Here is a 24,853-nt window from a genome sequence, read left to right on the forward strand (position 1 = left end):
AAAAAAAAAAAAAAGTTGCTCTGTCATCGCTAAAATATTTAAATTAATAGTCAAATCAAAATTGACTACTTACCAAAATGTAAAAATGCATGCCTATATTTTCCTAATAGAAATATATGTATAAAATATAACAAAATATTTGAAATTTATAATCTCTATATTTAGATTTTGATAACACAGACTCTTCTTCTTCTTCTCCTTTTCCTTCTTCTTCTTTTCCTTCTTTTCCTTCTTCTTCTTTTCCTTCTTTTTCTTCTTTTCCTTCTCCTTCTTCTCCTTCTTTTCCTTCTCCTTCTTCTCCTTCTTTTCCTTCTTCTCCTTCTTTTCCTTCTTCTCCCCCTTCTCCCCCTTTTCTGCCTTGCCGGACTCCAGCTTGGCGTCTTCCTTCTGATCTGCTACTTCCTTCTTCTCCTTCTTCTCCTTCTTTTCCTTCTTCTTCTTCTTCTCTTTCTTCTTCTTCTTTTCCTTCTTCTTCTTCTTCTTCTAATTCGAATATAAAGTATCCAATAAGCAATATATTTTTAAACTGAAAGAATAAAAACATAATATACACAATTTAATATTATATTTATTTATTTACATTTATTGATATGTTTATTGATTTATTTATTTTTCCAATCTAAGGAAAAATAATTTTCATTTTTGTGTTCAGTTTAGTGCATAATTAAGCATAAAATAATACACAATGAGTGCTATTCCTTAGTAGGCCTTTTTTTTTTTTTTTTTTTTGTAGACTCGATATTTGAATATTGAAAACGTGTGAATATCAGTAATTCTGAATCCTTTGAACTTTAATATTGCAGATTTTAATGTGCACAAATATGAATGAGATCCTAGAGCAGCCAGGACCAAAATGTCTTCTTTTTGTGTTCCATGGAAAAACTAAAATCATACCGGTTTGCAATGACATGACGGTGAAAAAAAGTGATGACAGAATTATCTTTTTTTTTTTAATAGACTTTTTTTTGTGTGTGTAACTGGTGAGATGTGAAAACCTTGCAGCGCTGCACCTTGCACCCTGTTAGCCATCAACTGTTTGCTCTGTTCACAAACACTCGAGGGCCTGGGGGTTTGTGTCTGGACTTTTAGCATCTGGCTGCTGTGTCCTAAAGCATGGAGCTGTTTGTTATGAAAATAGTTGTGTGACAGGACAGCAGATGGCTGTGGCTGACACTTCTGGTTCTACCTGAGGCTACGCAGTGACATATATTCTCCACTTACAATATGATTACAATCAAGCAGAGAGACTAGTGAGGAGAGGGAGGCGCAACAACCCTGTCAATCCAAAATCAGTGATCTGTGAGGCCTGCTGTGCTACATGCCTGTTTTGACATTCAGTCAAACCCCTCTTCTTTCACTCATAAATACAAATTCTGTCATCATTTTCCCTCATTTGTTTTAAAACCTGTAAGATTTGTCAAATTTCTCTTTTCTATTGATGCTGTGCTCCTTTTTGATTTACCCTGCCAATCTTCAAAAAACAAACGAAAACGTGCACCTAAATAAATTATAACAACGATGATGCAATCCGGTCTTAAATTAAAGTATTTTTTTGCGACGTTGCATGCATGTAAACCTGTTGTAGGAGACGCCAAAAACAATATTAGGAACCTTAAAATGGCATAATAGGGGCACTTTAATGTTATTTTGTTTAAAGTAACAAAAATGTTTACTGTTCTTCTGGTTTTCATTTTAGTTAACAATTATAAACCTGTTCTGAAGTCATATGAAAACTTTGTTTATTAAAAAAAACTGACTTCACTTAGATTTATGTCTCTGCGCCAGTGTTGTTATTGTTACCTAAAACTATTGAAGATTATTTCTGGTAATTTAAATAAATCTGGAGTAAAATAAAGGTTAAATATTAGATATAAAAAAAAAAATTAAAAAAAAAGTCAGTTGTCAAGGGACCATTTCTAAATTAAATTTCTAAAGTTAAATTAAAGTGCTAAAATTACTAAACCTAAAACTGCAATAAAACAACCTAATAATAAAAGCATATAACAATATTACTAAAACTTTAAACTTAAACTCATGAAAAATTTAAATCTAAAAAATAAAAGCTAAATTCTGAATATTTATAAATACTACAATAGCATATAAATAATACTAAATAACAGTACTATGCATTTTCAAACAAGACATCACAAGTTTACATTATTCATGTTTGGTGAGAATCTTCATTTTTAAGTGAATTATCTCTTTAAGTAGCAGATCATGTCATGACTTTTATATGTATTGGCTGATCGGAGGTTTAGGCCGGCAGTAGGGATGTTCATTTCAACCAGTTAACCGTTAACCGACCGTGAAGAATTTTAACCGATTAATACAATCAGTTAAACGGTTTAAAAAGTCATTTATTTATTTATTTTTAGTAATTTATCAAAATATTTAAAAAGGTTTGCTGCATGGTTGAAATGCGCTACGCGTATAAAAAAAATTCGTTTTTTAAAGGGAAAAAAAACATAAGTCGTGTCTAAGTCGCATTTTATTATTTCATTCAGAAATAGGCCTAATGCCGACACGAAAGGCTACATAATAAATAATTATAGTAGGCTCAGCCTACTTCACTCGCGTTCCAATATCCACGTAAAACAAAATGGTTTGCATAACATCACGGCGGTACGGTGATAACGCTTAACGGCACAGATTTTACTACATATTTAAACTGAGCAGTGTGTTTTTTCCATATGTTTGACTGATTTTTGCGCATGTAGCCTAAAATTAATCCCCGGGAAACAAATGTTAGTATTTTTTAACGGGTCACAGACACGTATCCTTTCTAATTTAATTACATTTGAATTTAAAATAATCTTGTCGGTTAACGGTTAATAATCGGTTAACGAGCGTCGGTTGTCGGTTAGGAAAGATAACCGAAATGAACATCCCTAGCCGGCAGTCTTGTGACATTTCCTGATCCCGTTCTGCCTCTCTCTCAATCATTTCCTGCCTTCTGCACTATCATCTGTAATGAAATGAGCTAAAATGAAACCATTAACAATTAAAATTAAATTGAAAGTTAAATTCAAGTTAATTGCATCACAGTGATTTGTTGGCATTATAGTTTGTTTTCTGGACTCTTTCCCAGGTGCGTACTGATGTAATGCAATGTAAAACAATAATTTCTGTTGAATGTCAGGTGCCGCGTAGAAACATATGCTTGGTATGTGCTTTATGGGGATCATTTGAAGTTACGTCTCGCTTCATACATGCACCATTAGTGTCTTGCAACTTTGAGTTTCAAAATAGTATGTGTCGATGCTGACTAAGATATGGTTCAGGTGAAGGCTGTATAATACACTGTTACGCTGATGGGAGAATTTGTATTATGCATCAGGTCACAAATATGTGGACCATGATGATTCATTGTGCAAGTCTAAAACTGCATCATTGCTCATTTATCTCATGCTTTAGGAATTCCTTGAGTAAAGGCCGAACATAGAGACCCTCATCCACAGACTCGGTGAGTTGAATTCATGCAACGAGGGTGATTACTTTAAAAGCTGTTCCTTTAAACTGGTGTTACGGCTTACCCTGGTCAAAGGTGGGCCAACCATGGTTTATTCTCTGTTTTCAACACATACTTGATCATTTCTAGGTTTTTAAGAATTGTTTTATCATTACAAAGAAGAGAAAAATTTATCATCCTGATGTTTTTCCTCCTTATTTCTTCCTTATGAATAATACAACACATTTATTTAGATTTTTATATCATATTTTAATATAATCATCTGCAATTATATGTATATTAAAATAGTTTGAATATAATTTTGAGTTTTTTTAGTCTATAGTTTTGTAATATAATTACAGTTTATAAATGTATGCACACAAAAACTGTTCAAAAGTTATTGTTGTTGTTGTTTTAAGAAATTAAGACTAATTTAGCAAGAATGTGTTACATTGATCAAAACAGACATTTATATAGCTATAAAAGATTTCTATTTCAAATAAATACTGTTCTTTTTTTTCTATTCATCAAAGAATCTGAAAGAGAAAAAAAAAATCATGGTTTCCACCAGAAATATTAAACAGCACAACTGTTTTCATCATTAATAATAATCAGAAATGTATCTTGAGCAGTAAATCAGCGTATTAGAATGATTTCTGAAGGATCATGTGACACTGAAGACTGGAGTAATGATTTGCATCACAGGAATAAACTACATTTTAATTGTTCATTTTGTTTTTTCTTTATTATAAGCATAATAATTAAGGTGGAAAGTTATGTAAAAAGTACACACATTACATACTGGCTGTAAATCATGAACCTTTTGGTAAAAAAAAAAAAAAACTGATTATATAATTTTGTTATTTCGTATATGTAAAATATTATTGTATTGATATAGTTTATTTTTAGAAAATATATATACAGTATGGATTTATCTTGTATCAGTATGTAGGTGGCTGTTAAATTCCCAGGTGTCTTGTGCGACACAGAAGCCTTTTGAGGAGGTTTTGGACAGTGAAGGTCAGTAGTAGGTTCCTGGAGAGGCCCGCTCATTCAGTACATGGCTGGAATATCTGGGGGGACAGCGCTTAATTTAGTGCATTTCATGCAAGGCAAATGACCATTCTTCCAGTCATAAGGTAGCGTGTCATTGTTTGCATGCCTGAATAGGGCAAGACTGCTTAGCCAGGTTTCGTGTTTATGTTTATGGCTGCTTGCGTGCCATGCGACTGTTTTATCATTAACCGCCTCTGTTAGCGCAAGGCCATTGGTCCACCTGTTCCGCTCACCTGCTAAACATAGTTCAAGTCAGTAGATCCGTTAAGTTTGTTAATCTGTTTTTTTCTGGCTTTGTTAGGATCTGAAAGCAGCTCATATTTCAGCTTCAGCTGCGTGACTTCAGGAATCTCATACAGTAGCTCATTTGTCAAACTGAAATAGATAACGTCCTCGTGACAGGTTGACATCTATCGCTCTCGCATTAAATACATTGAATTCTCAGTTTGGTCTGGACGGTTCAACAGCATGTGAATCTCACACAAGTTTTTGGTAAAGTTCTGTTGGATACTCTGCTTTGAGTTTCACTGAACAAACTGAAGTTTGTTTGATTTTGTTGCTGCGTTCAAGTTGGATTAGAATTGATGTTACTGTTTGCATAAGTACAAAGGTGCAAGTGATGTTACAATGTGATCTGAAATAGAAAATAAACCCTGTAACTACTTGAAAATTAGAATGGATTGCTATAATGTTTAGTTTTTAATAAATGGAGCTAGGGCTGTCACGGTGAGGGAATTTGCCTTGCGGTAATTTTGAGTGGCTCAATAGTTAGTTAGTTATAACTAACGGTATTATCGCCATATATGCGATAATACCGCCATGTATGCGGTATTATCGCCACTTCTACTTTCCGATTGGTTGCCGCCGAACCGCGTCATAGCTCATTACCATAAAGTTGTCCTGATTTCAACTCTCCTCGACGCCCTCAACGTCCAAGACGCGCGTTAATAAGCAGCAAATCAGGAGTTTGACTGTGCGTTCACACCGCCGCCGTCGAGAGCCGGCTCACATTGAAAATGAATGACTTCCGGCCACTTTGATGCTCTCGACGGCGGCGGTGTGAATGCACGGTGAGGCAGAAGTCGTAGTTAATAGTTAGTTAATAGTGAGAATTGGTCCCCAAACTAAAGTGTGGCCCATTAAAGGAATAGTTACTCGCCATCAGAGTTTGTTTCTTCATCGGAACAGATTTGGAGAAATTTAGCATTACATCACTTGCTCACCAATGGATCCTCTGCAGTGAATGGGTGCCGTCAGAATGAGAGTCCAAACAGCTGATAAAAACATCATTTTCATTTTGGGGTGAACTATTCCTTTAAGGTGCTTGTACTCTTTAAAAAAAATTAATTAAAAAAAAAAAAAAAAAACAGTACAGTGTGTCTTAAGGCCTGTTCACGCCAAGGACGATAACTATAAAGATAACGATAAAGATATAGTTCTAAAAATCGTTCTCAATATTAAAGAATAGCAGAGTCCACACCACAACTATAACGATAAAGACAAAGAGAAACGATATCGTTGGAATCCCTTTCAAAACTATTTTTCTCCAGCTGATGGAACGATAAAAAATTGACAGCCAATCAGAATCCATCCTGCTGTAACGAGCTCAAGAATTTAAAGCGGCAGACGTGCGTACGCTTAGAATAAACAGACGATATCGTTCGCTGGTGTGGACGCTAATATCGTTATCTTTATAGTTATCTTTATAGTTATCGTTCTTGGTGTGAACGGGGCTTTAGCTCTCTGAATGTGGTCCGCAATGTATGAATTAACATTTACAGTGACAGCAAAGCATCTCACTTGCATTCAGAAATGGACGCTAATATCGTTATCTTTATAGTTATCTATATAGTTATCGTTCTTGGTGTGAACGGGGCTTTAGCTCTCTGAATGTGGTCCGCAATGTATGAATTAACATTTACAGTGACAGCAAAGCATCTCACTTGCATTCAGAAATCGACCCAACTTATTTCAACTCATCTCCTTTGAGCATTTCTTCACCTTAGCTGAAAGGACGACACGGACCAGCAGTGAACAACTGAAGTTACTGTCATGGCAACCAAATACATCGCAAGCTGATTTCCTAAAATCCATTCTAGAATGAAAGTATCCGCAAATCAACTTCCAGTGGCAAGGAAACACCTCCTCTCCTCCATATCACCCTACGCTCTTAGAAAAAAAAGGTACGAAGCTGTCACTAGAGTGGTACTCTAAGAGGTACAAAAGCTAAAATGTACATCTTTGTACTTTCTTTACCCCAAATGCTACATATAAGTACCTTAAAGGAACATATTAGTACCTAAAGTTTACATACATTATAAGTAACTTTTGAAAGTGTACCACCACAGTAACAGTGTGTATTGAGAACCACGAATGATGGACGGTAGCTGCTGTAGAATTGGAATTGAGGATTTTCGTTTAGTTTAATTTAACCACTGAAACCCAACATCCGGTAAAACGAGTAAGAAAATTAAACTTTTCACCATTTGACACACAAACTTTCACCATGTTTAGCAGTCTTGAGGTGACGGGTTACATGGAATCTTTGGTGTGACAAAAGCTCTGACAATAGCTATTCTACGGGTCACTACCTGTTTTCCATTGTTGGTGGTGGTTTGGTCTTGTAGGGTTAAATAAGAACCTGTAGACATCCGTGTCTGCTACAAAGGGTTCAGAGGGTTCACTAGACAGCTTCATGCCCTGAGTGAGCGCTGGATCTCCATTGTTTAATGTCCTGCAGTATCCTCTGGCTCTGTGCACTAACAATGAAGTAGACTGTCTGTACTTCAGACCTGAACATGTTCATCCAGAGAGTTTTACTTCTAGTCTAAAGGAGTGAATGAAGCACGCACAACATTTACTTTGAGTGCGAAGAGAAATTATTGAATTTATGAGGTTGTGTATGACACTCTTGTGCTAGCAGCATCTTTGTATTACAGATGTTGAGTGGTGCATCATGAGCACTTATTGAAAAAAAAACAGCGACTATAATGCACCTTGATTTATTATTTATAGCATTCATAAGACAATGATTAATCAAGATTAAGCTGATCCTAGTTATTAGCGGCATCCAATCGTCACATAGAGGCTAGGTAGTGGGCTCGTGACTCGTTCGCACTTGGTCATTATCTCATCAAAGGAAGACTGACGATCTTAACTTGCTTTTTAATTTTATTAAAGCATATGAAACATTAGACCAGTGCAATACGGGCAACAGAAAGTTGGCTCCCGCTCCTCGCCCCTTCCAACCTAACAAACAATCCGACAAAGGAAATAATAAAGAAAACGGAAGTGATCACCTGTGCCCACGTGACCATGAATAACCAATAAGAAATAACAAACAATTAATGCTCTTACACTAGTTGTTATGGTGGGGGTTTTTTAGCGTCTTAACCTCACAAAAATGGTCAAGAATGACTTGATTGGCTTTCTGTATTGTGAAATGTTTCACTGAGTCTATATATAACAAACTAAACATTCGTCATTATCAAGTGACAACATAGATGGATAGATCTGAACATCTGTAATCAGAGAATTGTCAAGAGTTTCCAACTATCAACAAGATAAATAGGAACTAAATTCTAGTTCCAGTAAATAATCTATTTTTGTGGAACAGGTGTGTTCTAATGTGGGACAACATTTTAGTTTATTAAATCCAGGATGTAGCTATAAGTGATCATTCCCATAAGCACTTGAACCAGCCAGGAATGTCTCACTTGAGATCTGGCATTGACCCGTCCGCTACTGACAGCTTGGGCTGACTAGAATAAATGAAGCAATACAATGTTATAATGCGTCATTATTACTGATTTATTCAGTTTAACATAGGTTTGGCCTGTAGGTTTATTAACCAGTAATCCAGCAAACTGATTCTACTGTTATGTTGATCAAGAGACATATTTGTTTTGTTTTAAGGCAAAATGTATCATTGAAAGGATGTCTGTGTGTGTTTGTGTGTGTGTGTTTGGATTCATTCGCACCTGCCGGACACTGGCTCAGTTTTTGGGCCTGATGTCTGAATCTGCAAGAGTGACTTGAGTTGAATAAGAAAGACTGTCAAGTGCACAAAGGGACTGTTATTCTCTGAAACCTCATGAGTAATGAGAAATGGCTTCAGCATGCCTGTGTTTGTATACAGCATGAGAAAATATCAAGGTGAGTGTCAAAAAGCACGTCAAGGTCAGCTTATAAGACAAACTGAAGAAACCGTTAGTTATTATGGGTGAATGTCAAATTTTAGGAGGGAACATGAGAGTAAATGGCGTACCTGTATTTTGGTCTTTAAAAGCTTTTATTTGGCTTTTTGTCCTTTATTTTATTTTATGTCTGTGGAAGTATTTGCATATTGCACAATACATTTTCAGTATTTTCTTAGATTTTATCACACAACAAGTAAGTGGTGTTAATTCATCCAATATTTCCATGTTGTTGCGTGTTGTAGGTGCAGCTCAGAGCGGCGTAAGGAGAAATCTCGAGACTCGGCGCGCTGCAGGCGCAGTAAGGAGACAGAGGTGTTTTATGAGCTGGCCCGCCAGCTTCCTCTCCCACACAGCGTCAGCTCACATCTGGATAAAGCCTCCATCATGAGACTGGCCATCAGCTACCTGCAGACACGCAAACTCCTCACCTCAGGTACAAGCATCCAAATCCACATGTGGAGCTGGACTGGATTAAAAAAAAAAACGCACACACACAAACATATTATATTATTAAATCTAAAATATATGTAAAAGTTTGGACATCACAGCATTGATTTGATATTGACAGAAGCTATTGATTTTAGTTTTAATGCACTCTAATTTTTTTTTTACAAAATATTATAGATTTTTAATAAATCTACCATTAAAGCTACCATTTATCAGCCAAAATGTGGATATAATGATCATTTTATTTGCATTAGCCATAATTTTTATATTCGTTCACATTCTTTTCCTTCACTATGTTGTTCAACTCAAGCAATGAATTAATCAATCAATTTATTTATTATTATTATTATTATTATTATTATTATCATTGGACTTTACAGAATTGATTTGGCTATCTGGCATTGAAAAAAACTCTATTGATTTTAGTTTGAATGCGCATTACATTTTAAGATGTTTAATATCTGCCATTTATGTTAGCAGCCAAAGAATAAAAATGATCGTTTTATCCGTTTCATTTTAATATTTGTGCATCACTAGTACTGAAAATGTTCTGAAAATGCTTTTCATTTACTGTATGTTACAAATGAACCAAATTAATAATAATAATAATGATAATTATTATTATTATTTATTTTTGTAAAATTGCATACACACAATTTTATATGCATACATATTTAAAGGTAATTTCTAGCTTTTAAATAAAAAATGAAGAGTAGTATATTAAGAACATTTAATTGATAACATTATAATTTAGGATAAATATTATGTTGTTTTGCTTTTTTAAAATCAGTAAAGTCATATTTTCAGATCTGGTGGAAAACCAAACACAATCCTATTACTACAATGATTGGTGCTGATCATTCTGCTGTTTTTATAGAGTAATATTTGCAATTTGATAAAGGTTATCACATGAGTGACTCCTCTTTTAATACAACATCCCAGACCATGCGACTCTACTTGACGTCACGTCAAAGAAAGAGCTGTGCTGCAAATACACACGCAGTCTGATAATCAAATTCTAAAGCTCTAGTTTGATCTCTTATCTGGGTTCACCATCATTAGCACTGCACTGTTATGAGGAAATGTTTTAGTCGTGATGTCAGACTGCATTAAAGTTACTGCTGTATTATACAAATGAGGAGGCGCTTTCTGTAAGGACATAATTGCATTAGTGAATATTGGGCCTGCTGTAACGGTGTCTGAGTTAATTATGTTTTGCTGTAGGTGCTAATCTAATAAATCAATACAGCATGTGATGAATAAAACAATTTAATGAAAACCTACAGATTATGTTTATTAATGGATACGGCAAGCTTCAAGAGATATGAATGTGTGTGAGCGTTAAAGGGATAGTCATCATTTCCTTCCCTCATGTCGTTCTGAACAAGTATCGCTTTCTTTCTTCCATGGAACGCAAAAGGAGAAGTAATAATGTTTTCTCCTGGATTGTGATTCAGACTGTCAAGCTGTAAAAAGCATATAAAAGCACCATAAAATTATCATTAAAAAGTCTATAAAACTTGTGCGCCATTGTTATTTTAGTATCATTGATATACTAGTTTTTGTTAATATTTTGAATTAGATTTTATTTTTACATTTTCTGTTTTTACTTTAATTTTAGTCAGTATAAGTAATTTTATTTTGAGTGTTTTTTATTTTTAATTTTTATTTATTAGTTTTAGTTTTAGTTATTTTAGCACTTCAGGTTAAACGAAAATGTAACATTTATTTTATTTCAAGTAATGATATATAACTAAAACCAAAACCATTATGTACAGTATATATATATATATATATTTGGTTTTGGTTTTATGTTTTAGTTAATAAAAATAACCCTGTTGTGCGCCATGTTTGCCAAACTATATAGTAGAAACAGACTGAAATTTAATTCTGAAAATATTTCCCTCCACCATAGCATTCAAATTTCATGAAAACATTATGCAAAATATCTTCTTTTGTGAAAATCATAGTGGTTTTGGATGACATGAGGGTGAGTATATGATGCCCGAATGCTCCGCTCCAGATCTTGTGAAAGTATCGTTGACCAGAGCAGAGGATTTCTTTGGCGAGAGGATGTGAGCGCGTTCGTATTGTTTGTGTGTCTTTATTATAAAATTAGAATCTCCGGAAGCTGGACAAAAGAGCTCCTGCATTCGACATTCCATTCTGTGTTTGCGCAGACACTAAAGAGCACAGGGAACACAATTAGTACGCAGTTAGAACGCAGAATTGCCTCCGTTCGTTCAGTTTGGAGCAACTGAAAGACTTTGCACCGTTGAACTTGAAGTGACTTGACAGTAAAATGTTCATGTTCACGCTACATGAAGAAATGGAAAGAGGGAGGGAGGGGAAAGAGACATTGAAAAGCAGCCCTGTCAGTACGAGATGGCACATCAGATAGTGTTATCAGCAGGTCTGTGAGCTCTGTGCTGGAAGCATGATTGGTGATTTCTTTAAGGCGCTCTCCGTCTCAGGCCAGCCAAAACACAGGCCAACCCTGGCGCCACACATCCATCCATCCCCTCCTCCTCCTGCCATCACCCTACCCATGCTGAGGGTGCATGGGAAACACCTTTTACATAAGATCCCCAGTCCCTATGCACTGATGCTTAGAACTGATTCGCTCTCCCAGTGAATCGCTCTTTTCGTCTATGGGCGGCTCGAACAAATATGTTATGAAATAATCTTTGATGAGATGTAATCTTGTTGAAATCAATGACTCACCACTGCAATTATGATTCTTTACAGACTCATGCGAATTGGCCAAAACAAAACATGATCGTTTCATGTCGTTTTGGATTGCATGTCATTTTTAGGCTGAAATCTATATGCGGAGGTGGTTATTGGCGTATTTATCTGTAAGCTTCAAGATACCGCTTCCTCCAGTTCATTCTGTTCAAAGTTCAGAGGTCTCTAGATGTATGTCAAAAACGGTTTCTAAAGGGTTTTTGTTTTGTTGGTTTTTTGTGTGTGTTTTATTTGGGTTGTTTTATTTTGGCGGGTTTGGGTCCTTTTTTGTGTGTTTATGTATTTCCTTGGGTTGTGTTTTTTTTGTTTGTTTTGTTTTTTATGTATTTGTATTTTATGTTTGGGTCATTTGTGTTGTGTTGTGTTTTTTTGTTTTGCTTTTGTGTTTTTATGCATTTTGTTTTGTGTTGTTATTTGGTGTTTTGTTTTTGTGTCTTTTATGTTTTGTGGGGTTTTTTGTTTGTTTTGTGTTTTTTTATGCGTTTTATTTTGGGTCGTGCTTTTAGCTTTTGTTTTTGAGCTTTTTTTCTGTTGTATTGTATTTTTTTGTTTGTTTGTCTTTGTTTTCATGCTTTGTTTCATGTTTTTTTTTATGCTTTACATTATTAGTAACACCCATTAAGCTTTAGCACATATTATGTAAAGCAAAACATCCCGTAATCTTGATGGGCAAAAATTTTGCCAGATGTTCTGCAATGCCTTGAGATATCAGTATCAATATCAATATTTCTACAGCTCAGGTGATCATATGACCTTGTAGGTACATGTCTATCAGCAACAGATGAATTCAGATTCTCAGTAGACTTCTTTCCAGATGATCAATTTCTGAAACCCCAATTTTGGGTGCAGTTTTGTTTCATGGAATAAAAGCCGCAGGGCAAGAACCCCTTCAAAGACGTAACTCTAATTCTCCTGGGGCCGCAGTCTCTAGGCTCGGCCCAAATCCAGCCCTGGACTCTCAATGGGCCTTGAGAAAGTTTCTTATCTGGAGGAAGCACACTGGAGCAATCGCAGGCTTCCGACCCCCCAGCGTGGAGCCACTCTGTTCTGCATGTCCTTGTCCACTCCACCTCCCGCCTGAAGCTCTGCCAGATCTACTACAGGACTCGAAGTCTGGCACCCCATCCATATTTCAGTGGTGGTATCACCAACCATGTGGGGATTTAGTTTTTTTCAAATGATCACTTGACTTAATCAACTATCTGTTTTATTGTGCAATCAGTTATATATTATCATGTATAATATATACAGCAGGGTCTACTAGTTAGCAATGCAGTTCTTTCTTTGACTTTATTCTTACATATTTCTTGCTTATTTTCGTCATATATTTTTATTTGTTTTAAATTAAGATTTTACACTTAGGTTTCAAAAAATATTTTCAAGTTGTAAAATAATATAAATGTATTTATTTTACAACTTGGAAAAATGTTTTGAAACCTAAGTGTGTGTGTGTGTGTGTGTGTGTGTATATATATATATATGTTTGCTTTTTTTTTCTCAATGTGGTCTCAATCTTTTGGACCCCACTATATTATTTAATGCTTTTATTTAATGCTTTAAAAATCAAACACGCATGCACTAGAGAGTGTGCTACGTTTGTACTGTATCTTTACATTGCCTTACATAAGTTTATGTATTTTTCCAAAAGAGCGTATAGCATGACCTCAAATATTGGCCCCTTCCCATGCGATTCTCACAGATGAGGGTTTTTCACATAACAGCTGGAGCTTGTCTCTTTAAATTGAAAGACTGCACAGATTTAGTGCCGTCAAACAGCAGGGCATTGTGGGTGTCTGTGTGTCACTATATGTGGGTATTTGGTTGGTGTATGTGTGTTAGAAATCATTAACAACGGTCCCTCTAGATTCTCTTTGCCACCTCAGATATTCTCAATCCCTCAAAGTGGATATAACGGCCGGGAAGTAAGAAAGTGTGTGTGTGGAGCTAAGGGCTGTGACAGAAGGGAGGTCAGTGTTGTTGGGAGGGTTCAGAGTAGCAGGATGAAGTTGCTGTTGTTTATTTTGGACGTCAGCCAGGAACTGAAGAGTCAGAACAAGACACACACACATGCATTCTCAAACTCTCATGTTTGTGCCCCGTTTCAGCCTGTGCTACTGCCACAGAGATGACAGATGTAGACAGACTGATGGACAGTTGGTATCTGAAGTCACTTGGCGGCTTCATTAGCGTGGTAACATCAGATGGAGACATGATCTTCTTGTCCGAGAACATCAACAAATTCATGGGTCTCACACAGGTGAGTAAGAACACAGGCCCAGTAAGGTACACAGTGAAATGAATGACTATCCAGACAGATACTCACCTTTAGTCCTGTTATTATTAGCTGTTTGTCTGTTTAGCATTCATTTCCTCTGGGTTCACTTAAACATAGGCAGACGAGATGCCATTATTAACCACAGCACAAGCCCGTTTCCTTCAAGCACTGTATGGGAGGAAGGATGTGTCACTTTTTTCGTACCCTTGCGAAGCTCTTGGACTTATCTCGTGCTTGGCAATTGCTTCCTTGCACATGGCTGCTGTTTTGTAGAACCGTGGCCTGTTGGGCTGGGTATCGAGTTCGATACTTTTTAGGCACCGACCGAATTGCCTCGATACCATGGAGTATTGAAAAATGTCTCGTCGTTCGGTACTAAATTTCGATACCTAAGGGGTTAATCTCATCAGTGTCAGTGAGCCAATAAGCCTGCAGCACAAGGCATAAGACAATAAATAACATTTATATTCCGCTTTTACTCAAAACTCAATTTAAACCACCACTGAGTGTTTGTAATAACTTCCGATTGCCGTCTAATGTGTGTTTTGGCTATGTAATGTTGCTGAAATTAAATATGTTATTACCTCTTGACTCTGAGTCAGACAGGCGTTCATGGAAGAGAGAACACAGACAGTTTATTGTGTTGGTTACATTTTGTTCTTTTGTGCAGTGGCTCAGGAGATGAGTCTTTGAGTTTATATAAACATCAACAAGCTGAAAAATAAAACCAACGGTTTTTTTTTTAGATAATGTAATCTTGTTAAAATTGATTTCATAAAATTGGTATCGAAAAAAGTATCGTTCAGGAACCGGTATCGAAGTCAAGGTATCGGTATCGATATCGAAAATTTTTTAACGATACCCAGCCCTAGTGGCCTGTTATCTGTTTGTTATCTAATAAGTTACTATTATGACAAAGATTAAAGATCCATAATCCTTGTGATTCACAAGAACATGCCCAGGTCATATTTCACTACAAAAAAAATGTATATGTACATTTACATAATGCTAAATATTCCAAGTAATGTCAAATAAATAGTGGTATATTATGGAAAAATATTTATACATTATGGTAGCATTTGTTTTCGACAACAAAATTCATTGTATTACAGTATTTTTACTGTTAATTAAAGTGAAACATTTACTGTATTACAGTAATAAAAAATTAACTTTGAAAAAGACAATCACAGGAAGCATTGAGATGTTGAGAATTTTGTGGGAAATGGTCATGAAAATAATCTAAATATCTTAATAATAATGATTCTAATACAGGATTCATCTTCTTTATGCAAAATATAATTCATGTTATATACACTATCATTCAAACATTTGGGGTCGGTAAGATTTTATTTATGTTTCAGACAGACAAGTCTCTTATGTCTCACCAAGGCTGCATTTATTTATTTTATTTTATTTTATTTAAAAAATGTAAAAACCGTAATATTGTGAAATATTATTACAATTTGAAATAACTGATTTCTATTTGAATATACTGTATTTTAAAATTTAAATTATTCCTGGGATTTATTTAGCGTCACATGATCCTTCAGAAGTCATTCTGATTTACTGCTCCAGAAACATTTCATATTATGTTGTTTATGAAGTGCTGTGAAGAAACTGTGATCCTTTTTTTTCTCAAGATTCTTTGGTGAATACAAAGTTGAAATAAGCAGCATTTATTTGCAATAGAAATCTTTTGTAACATTATAAAAGTCTTTGCTGTCACTTTTGATGAATTTTAATGCATCCTTGCTGAATAAAACTTTTAATTTCTTTCAATAAATAAATAAATTCTTACGGATCCCAAACCTTTGTACGGTAGTGTAATATAATGACAGGTTTCATGAGATTCACCTGTGCTGGAAAATAGATGGTTTCACATGTAATGCAATGACAGCACCTGCATGTCTTTCTCTGTAGGTGGAGCTCACAGGGCACAGCATCTTTGAGTTCACTCACCCCTGTGACCATGAGGAGATCTGCGAGAACCTCAGCCTTAAAGCCGGTATGGCACTTCTGTTTATTCCGCTCCACCAGCTGCAAATCCTGCTATATGTAGACAACATGTGTGAGAATTCCAGAGAACAGCCAATCAAATACAAGTACAGAAATATGGAGAGGACTCTGATGCTTTCAAGGGAAAATCTGCATGTTAAAATGTGTTAAATAGCTGAAAACATGATCACACAAACATTAAGTACATGTATGTGAATGGGGTTTCTAGCCTCTTCAGTTTCAATTCAAAAGCTGAAAGCATGTGAAAGCATTTTAACATTCAAAACTGAGTTCAGCATGGGCTCTGAGTGTACTGTAAAATTCATTCCACATGCTTTCTTATGGGATTTTTTTTCTTATGAAGATGAATTGGACTGTAGTGGTTTTAGCCGTAGAGAAAAGAGGAGCTGGAGCCTCTCAAGAAATGTGCTTATTGCTTCTGCAAACAGACTTTCATAAATACCAAAACAGGTATGTAAAGGCCTAATGTAAAGAAAACGCATGGCTTCATAGGAAAGGATTAGTTATGTGAAGAAATAACAATCATGCCCTCAAAAACATGCACCCACAGCCCCTTCCCCTTTTATTCTGCGTCTCCTTTATTTGACCTCCACACTTTCCTACCCCTCTTTGCATGCCTCTTATAACCTCTCACCTCTAAGGTCAAGTTGCATTGTGCTATTTCAGGTGGTTGCCCTCATCACTGTAATAAAACGCTGCAGCGTGTCTGTTGCCCTCCTTGTTTGAGAGGATCAGGTGGTCACCTGTGTCGTGTGTCCAAAGCAAGCCACAAGCTGCATTTTCATTTGATTGCAAGTTAAAAGATTAATTAAATTGTTAATGTCTTTTGCCTTCATTTGATTACCATCATTTTTGATGAATGATTTAATACAAATGAACAAGCCAGAAAAATGAAAGCAGACAACACACAATTTCTGAAAAAAAAAAATCTAATTCAATTGATTAGACATCTTTGATTATCAACATTTAATTAAACCATTAAAACAGAATTTAAAAATAAATAAATAAAAAGCAACAATTTGGGAAAAAAATAAAATGGATTTCAGAGGACCCTATAAATGTAATTTTTGTTTAATAAATTGTGATTAAATTGTATAAGTTTAATGATTTCAGTTATTTAGACAAGCTTTTTGATTACTGAAATTTAAATGAATTTTAGATTTCAGTAATCAAAATTCTGAAATAAAAAAAAATTTAATGGAAAAAATGGAATCATGTCGTTCCAAACCGGAATGACTTACTTTCTTCTTTGGGACACAAACTGTTTTTCTGCTTGGTTTTAGCTTACACATTTATTTTTATAAAATTGATAATATTGAAAGCTGAAAGTGCTGTAAGATGTTTTGGAATTCGATAAACCTAGAAAAAATATTTGTGTTGGCTTCCGTTTGCACGTAAGGAGAATGCAAGGAACGTTTTCCTGGGATTTTTGGCCCATGTCTAAACTGAGACACTCTTTACGTTTGTGTGTGTGTGTTAATTGGCAGGCATGGGAAAGAAAGGCAAGGAACTGAGCACAGAGAGGGATTTCTTCATGAGAATGAAATGCACAGTCACGAATCGCGGGCGCACAGTCAACCTCAAGTCAGCCAGCTGGAAGGTGAATAACTTCTCTTTACGATAAGCGCTGACCTGGAGTCAGATGTCATGTAGCTCATAAAGATGACTCTTGTTCTTTCAGGTTCTGCACTGCACAGGGCACCTGAAGGTGTGTAACGGCTGTCCCGCACGAGTGCTGTGCGGATTTAAAGAGCCACCGCTTACCTGTGTGGTCATGATGTGTGAGCCCATTGGCCATCCATCAAACATTGACACACCGCTCGACAGCAAGACCTTTCTGAGTCGCCACAGCATGGACATGAAGTTTACTTACTGCGATGACAGGTACAAACCCACATTCTTGGAGTAAATGTACAGTATAAGAATTGTGTTGTCAGTTGACACTCATGAATGTTAAAAGTGAACACAAATCCTGTTGACAATTTCTGATACCAGACACTGTCAATAGAGGGTACTCTTAAAAGAAAGAAAGAAATAATTCATTCATTCAACAATTTGCCAATGAAGGGAGGTGCTTAACCTGCTTGTCCAACTTCTAACCAAATACGAGCTTCTTTATTTTCCGTTCGGTTTATGTGAGGTTTGCCATTTTGAAACACTGTATGTTTAATGAATTCAAATCCCTGTTTTGTGTGATTTTTATTTTGTATCAATAAACATTAAATCAATTAAATTATTAAAATTAAACAAAATAGTAATTTATTAGTTTATATACATAAAATGGCAAATAAAATGTCTAAAGTTGTTCTATAAGATTTCCTAGCATAACATATTTAACATTTATCTAAAAAAAATAATTTCATAAATAAATGTAATAAATAAATAAACAAACAAACATGTATATATATATGTAGAGAGAGAGAGAGAGAGTAATTATAAATTAAGCCATTACTCAATAGAATTTTTTTTTGTGTGTGTGTATTTATAATATTTATTGATATTTTGAATTAACCTTTATATTTATATTTTCAGTTTTCATTTAAATTTTGGTGAATTTGTTATGTGATTTTGTCATTTTTTGATACATTTTATTTTTATTTTATATTTATAATTATTTTATTTTATTTTATTTTCATTTTATTTATATATTTTTTTATTTTACTTCACCCTAAATTTATTTTATTTCAATTAGTTGCCAAGGCAACATTTTTGTTTCATTTTTTTAATGTATATTTTATTTTATTTAAACATTATTTCAATAAAAAAAAAAAATAATAATAAAAAACTTTAGTTAACAATAACAACACTGTTAGTAGGAAGAAAATGTCTTTAAAGCAAGCAAGCCAAAATATAAAGGTCAGCAGCAGCAGGGCAAATATGTGAATGGGTGAAATGACTCTTAATTGGGTAAGTCAAATATGGTTGACAGTCCAGACCCAAACAAGCAGTGTGGTAGTGGAAATGTGGGACTCTCAGTGGCATCATTAAACATTATGTCCATCGTTTAAACCGTAATATTTCCTCTTGTCTCCTCTGACAAAGAGCTTGCTGTTCTCAACACGGTTCAAAGTGTTCGCCGTCATGTTTTCAGTGATTAATATCCCCACCCAATAATCACAACGCTAAACCCGCTTCCCTGCTAATGATGTTAGAGATTTTACGGCACAGTGTTTTAACATCCATAAACACCAGAGAAAAAAAAAGATTTAATACATTGGTATCTAGATAAAATATACATTATAATATATTTAATATATATTATTCACATGAAATGTATGATAATTAAAATAAAAGACTTGAGAACCACTTCAAACACTTTTTTTAAGGTAACAAGGTTTTTTAATGTTAAATTAACTGATAATATATAATAAAAAATATTGTGCCATGTCATTGACCTGCACACATGGATAATGGCTGGTTTGTCGGCGAAGGAACTGGAAAAAAGGGAAAAACATTATATTAAAGACCGGATGAGACTTGTTTAATGGATGTAATGATTGCTAAAATGCTTAAATGTTCCGCAGTAGCCTTGGAAAGCGTGCCCTGCTTTCTGCAAGAGCCTAGACTTATGTCACCTTGAGAATAAGAGAAAAATAGAGTCATTTAATTTATTCAAACACCCATCCAGTGGTAATTATGCTCATTATTGTGATGGATCCACCCCAGCCCCTATACTGTGTGTGTGTGTGTGTGTGTGTGCGCGTTTTTGTGACAAATGAGGACATACATTTGTATAATGACAAGGGTATGACATAGGTATTACAAGGAGAAGGTGACTTTTCAGGACATTACCCCATGTCCCCACTTTTCAAAACACATATAAATGAAGGCTCTTTAATGAACAGAGGCCTGCAGACACACACACTCATGCATACAGAGTCAGTGACCTGCAGCTGTCTGCCATTATGTAACTTCAATACAAGGATCAGCTCAATACACTAAACACACACTTTCAGAACTAAATAATACTCATATCACATTCATTACACAAAATCACATAACCGTTACACAAAGTAACCATGGAGAGGGCTTAAACACATTATCACAGTAACTGGAAATGTAATGTAAAAATAAAACAAAAAGGCCTTGTGAGGCCTATTGTTTCTATAAATAGGCAGCAATATAGAAAGACACAATATAGTAAGACGACAAGTTGTTGTTTTTGTTGTTGTTGTTGTTGTTATGATTAATATTATTCTCAGCAATGACATTTGGTGTGGTTTACCAAACTATTTTCTGTCAAAACTATAGAATATATAGAAACTACATTTATTATTAACAAAAAATATATTTATAATAGCCATTAATTGGATATTTATGATAGTTATGATAGCTGTTAGTACAGAGATAATTTTATCTTCAGCAGGTTTAATTTAATATTTAAAATCAAGTCAAATCAGAGTTATTTATATAAACTATATTGTATAAAGCGTTGTTTCAAAGAATTCAATTTCAGCTGTAAAGAACCTCTACAGAACACAATAATGTCATTATCTGGCTCAGTTCAACTCAGATTTTGTTCAGTTTAATTGATAATATTATGGAATATTATATATAAAATTTCCAAAGCCCATTTTTCTTAATATACACTGTAAACAATCAGAAATTGCTAGCAAATTTCACAAATAATTACACAGAAATGGCAAGTAACACATTTCTTCTTTGCTTACTCCACTAATCCTTGTTTTATTTATTACTTTGAAAAATCTTTTTTACGGTGTACCATCATATATTATCCTTTGATGTAAAGAGATATTAAATATACAATATTATATTAATCTATAATGTTGTATTATTTCACATAAATTCTAATTCTTCACCCCAGAAACTGTATGAAACTCCAGTTCTTTATATCAGCCAAACAAATCACATGAAATGGATCATTATTAAATTGGCTAAAAAAATACTAAGCTTGTGCAGATCTGAGTGAGTGAGTGAGTGAGTGAGTGTGTACCTGTTTTTTTATTCTGGTGGGGACTTAAACCTGAATACACACAGACTCATGGGGACTCGTGTCACGGTGGGGACCTAAATTGAGGTCTCCACGGGTAAACAAGCTAATAAATCACACAGAATGTAGTTTTTTGAAAATCTAAAAATGCAGAAAGTTTCCTGTATAGGTGTAGGGTTGGTGTAGGACAATAGAATATACGGTCTGTACAGTAGAAAAACCATTACGCCTATGGAGAGTCCCCATAAGGATCGCAAACCAGACGTGTGAGAGTGAGCGAGTGAGAGCGAGTGAGAGTGAGCGAGAGTGAGCGAGCGAGAGTGAGTGAGTGAGTGAGTGAGTGAGCGAGCGAGCGAGCGAGCGTGTGTGTGTGAGAGAGAGTGTGAGTGTGTTAATTGCCTCTCACTTTTTCCAGAGTTACTGAGTTGATGGGTTACAGTCCTGAAGATCTTCTCGGCCGATCGGCGTATGACTTCTATCATGCTCTGGACTCCGACAACGTCACCAAAAGCCACCAGAACCGTACGTGTCATTGATTTCCACCCTTGTATAAAAGCCTTGTGTAAGAAAACCAGAAACCTTTTCTCTTTTTCACACTTCAAGCATGTGTTATTGGGAAATAATTGACCATATAAAAAAACAAATAAAATCACATCCACATGTATAATCATATGACTGCCACACACAACACACACTCTTAACATCTTGGCTTTTTTTTACCATTGCGTGCGTCGAACGGTGTCGTGTGAGCGAACCGGAGAGGAGGATTAGAGAGTGTGGTTAGAAAGCAGCAGCAGATCAGGTCAGCACAGGTGGCGAGGCCTGCGTTCCCAAGGTTTACTGTTTCAGCCCTTCAACACAGAACAAGTCAGCCTTAAACACACGCTCTGTGTGTAACTGCTATCTGATATCTGCTACTTCACTGCAACTTGTCTACATACACAGATACGCACAGACTCAAATTTGCACTTGCTTTCTTTCTGAATGCATAAAGCTGTTGACCTCTTTTCCCAGTGGTTTCATAATACTCTGAATCCTGTTCATTGTGCTTTGTCTAATTAAACCTTTTGGTAAAAAAAAGCAGTTTATTCAGAATAACACGCGTAAACTGTTCCTTCTACATCACAGATATTACTGAAATAGGTGTCCAGAAGCTCTATTAAAAATAATAATAATAATAACAGAATGGCTAACACTTTATTAGCCAGTCAGAAATTAGTACTTTTTTAATATTTAGTAAATTAGTACTTTTTATTCAGCACGGATGCATTAAATTGATCAATAGTGACAGTAAAGACATTTACAGTATAATGTTAAAAAAGATTTATATTTCAAATATTTGTATCATAGTTGTATCATTTTGTTATCACATATAACAAAAATATTAATCAACTCTTTTCAACATTGATAATAATCAGAAATGTTTCTTGAGCAGCAAATCAGATTTCTGAAGGATCATGTGACACTGAAGACTGGAGTAAGGATGCTGAAAATTCAGCTTTGCATCACAGGAATAAATTACATTTTATTTCATTTATTCCATTTAGTTCATTTAAATTGTAATAATATTTCATAATATTACTGTTTTACTGTATAGTTTAATCAAATAAACACAGCCTTTATGAGCATAAGAGACTTCTTTCAAAGTACTTAGTTCAAGCTTACTGAAACTTTTGAACGATAGTGTATATTGCAGTGAATTATTAATCTAAACATTATTAAATAAATATTCATTATTTAAAAATATATCAACAAATAATGTACAAAGAAAATCTTTTGGATTTGGATTTTTTTTTTATCATATATTTTTTATGTATTAATACTATTCCCACAGTTTAGAATGATAATAAACTTACAGTAAAAAGTATGGGAATTTTTCATCGAAAAAAAAAAAAACTGTTAAACAAATAGTAAACTTATATTTTAACTTGAAAGATATGTTTGCTACCCTGTTTATATTTAAAGCAAACTACAAGCGATATTTTGGATTAAATGATATTAATAATAATATTAAATTATATAATATTTGAAATATTATATTGAATTTATATAACACAGAATGCTTAACATACATAAAGCATATGTACATCAGTCGTAGTTGCTCTCGTCTCGCCTTTTTACCATTGACATGCTGCCGGCACCTACCGGTAATTGCCTTTTAGCTTTTATTTATCTGTCTCTTGCTTGCTAAGCAGAGGTGAAACCTAATATCTGTTGACGTCAACAAACACAGACTCTCCACACACAGCAAACAATTATATATATGTATATACACTGATGTCGCTAGCCCCCCCACCCCATTGAAATAAATTGCATTTCACCTGCATGTTTGAGTTATGAATACGATTCAAAAGAGCCTTATTGGATTGGTTCTATTAAGGATGACCGGAGCAGCCATTAGGACATCTTGACCCCCATTAGGGGTGACAGAGGAGATAAGAACGCAGCTACGGTGCTCCTCCGCTGGGCCAGGTGTCCCAGATTGCTCCCTAATCAGATGCTGGATGTGGAGTGGCTTCTGTCCACTGTGACGTTAACGTGTAATTAGAGTCTTTTTCAAAGTGTGTAGAGGAGGAAGAAAAAAGTGTTGATCTGGATTAGGCTTGTTGAGAGTGGAGCTGCCTCGTGACATTATAGTGCATTTGTGAGTTTGAATGCACCACTTATTTGTCTCTTTCTTTTCTAATCGCTTGAACTTTTCTAAGAGCTTTCATCATTTATCAGACGACCATAAAAAACATTCCCATGTCTCAAAGAGTGTATACATCTCAGAGCGAACATGCATATGCATTCAGAAGCGCACTTTGCATAGGGTGACCGTTTTGGATTTTTTTTTTTTGTTTCCCAGTCCCACTCACTGATAACTTTGTTATGCATTTGTTTTATTACTAAATTTGCACCTCGTTACATCTCTTCTGTAAACTTGGGTTTTTTTTTCGTTTTTTTTTCATTAATTATCACAAAAGCAAAGAAAATCAGTTAAATAAGAACATAAAACAAACAGTTACTAATAGTGAGCGCTTGGACTTTTTTGGCAATATGAACCTGCACTGTTAGCAACATATATCTATTGCTTCATGAATTAAAATAACAAGCATGCCAAGTCAAGTTACCGTTATAGCACTTTATACAATACAGACTGTGTCAAAGCAACTTCACAGACATAAACAGGAAAAATAGCAGAATCAATTATGAAAGCTCAGCTATGGAGACAATTCATATTCTGCTGTAAAGCGGCCCCAACAGACAATAGAGTCATTATTTAGATTAAGTCAGTTCAGGATGTACAGTGCCATTCAAAATAGTCTTAAAGGGATAGTTCAACCAAAAATGAAAATTTTATGTTTATCTGCTTACCCCCAGGGCATCCAAGATGTAGGTGACTTTGTTTCTTCAGTAGAACACAAACGAAGATTTTTAACTCAAACCGTTGCAGTCTGTCAGTCTTATGATGGCAGTCAATCAGCTCCACAGCTTTGAGAGTCAAAAAAACATACACTGATAAAACCAAATTAAACCCTGCGGCTCGTGACGATACACTGGTACCATTGACACTCCTAATTGAGATTGTAGATAGAGTGTCAATGGTCCGTTTGAGAGATAGGTGGCGGTAATGCACTTGTAAGTCTGCGATCCGCCATAAAGCAAGAAGAAGAAGACGCGTCACGCGCCGGCTGTCCAGGACGGACGCGCTCAGGACAGTTCGGACATTG

The 24,853-nt window shown here is 35.2% G+C and overlaps 1 protein-coding gene across 3 annotated transcripts in view; it reads left to right on the top strand.

The window, feature by feature from the left end:
* The window catches only part of LOC107708405 (endothelial PAS domain-containing protein 1-like), a 40,778-nt gene that overhangs the window by 8,418 nt on the left and 7,507 nt on the right, over window positions 1-24,853 (top strand). For all 3 annotated transcript variants that reach the window (XM_016512606.1, XM_016512607.1, XM_016512608.1), the window contains 6 exons: window positions 8,946-9,136; window positions 14,004-14,155; window positions 16,094-16,178; window positions 17,677-17,789; window positions 17,871-18,073; window positions 21,556-21,662. In XM_016512606.1, coding sequence (XP_016368092.1) covers window positions 8,946-9,136; window positions 14,004-14,155; window positions 16,094-16,178; window positions 17,677-17,789; window positions 17,871-18,073; window positions 21,556-21,662 — 851 coding nt within the window. The remainder of the gene's footprint in view (window positions 1-8,945; window positions 9,137-14,003; window positions 14,156-16,093; window positions 16,179-17,676; window positions 17,790-17,870; window positions 18,074-21,555; window positions 21,663-24,853) is intronic.

Source organism: Sinocyclocheilus rhinocerous, unplaced genomic scaffold (genome assembly GCF_001515625.1).
Source record: "Sinocyclocheilus rhinocerous isolate Xijiao unplaced genomic scaffold, SAMN03320098_v1.1 scaffold295, whole genome shotgun sequence".
NCBI classification, from domain to species: Eukaryota; Metazoa; Chordata; class Actinopteri; order Cypriniformes; family Cyprinidae; genus Sinocyclocheilus; species Sinocyclocheilus rhinocerous.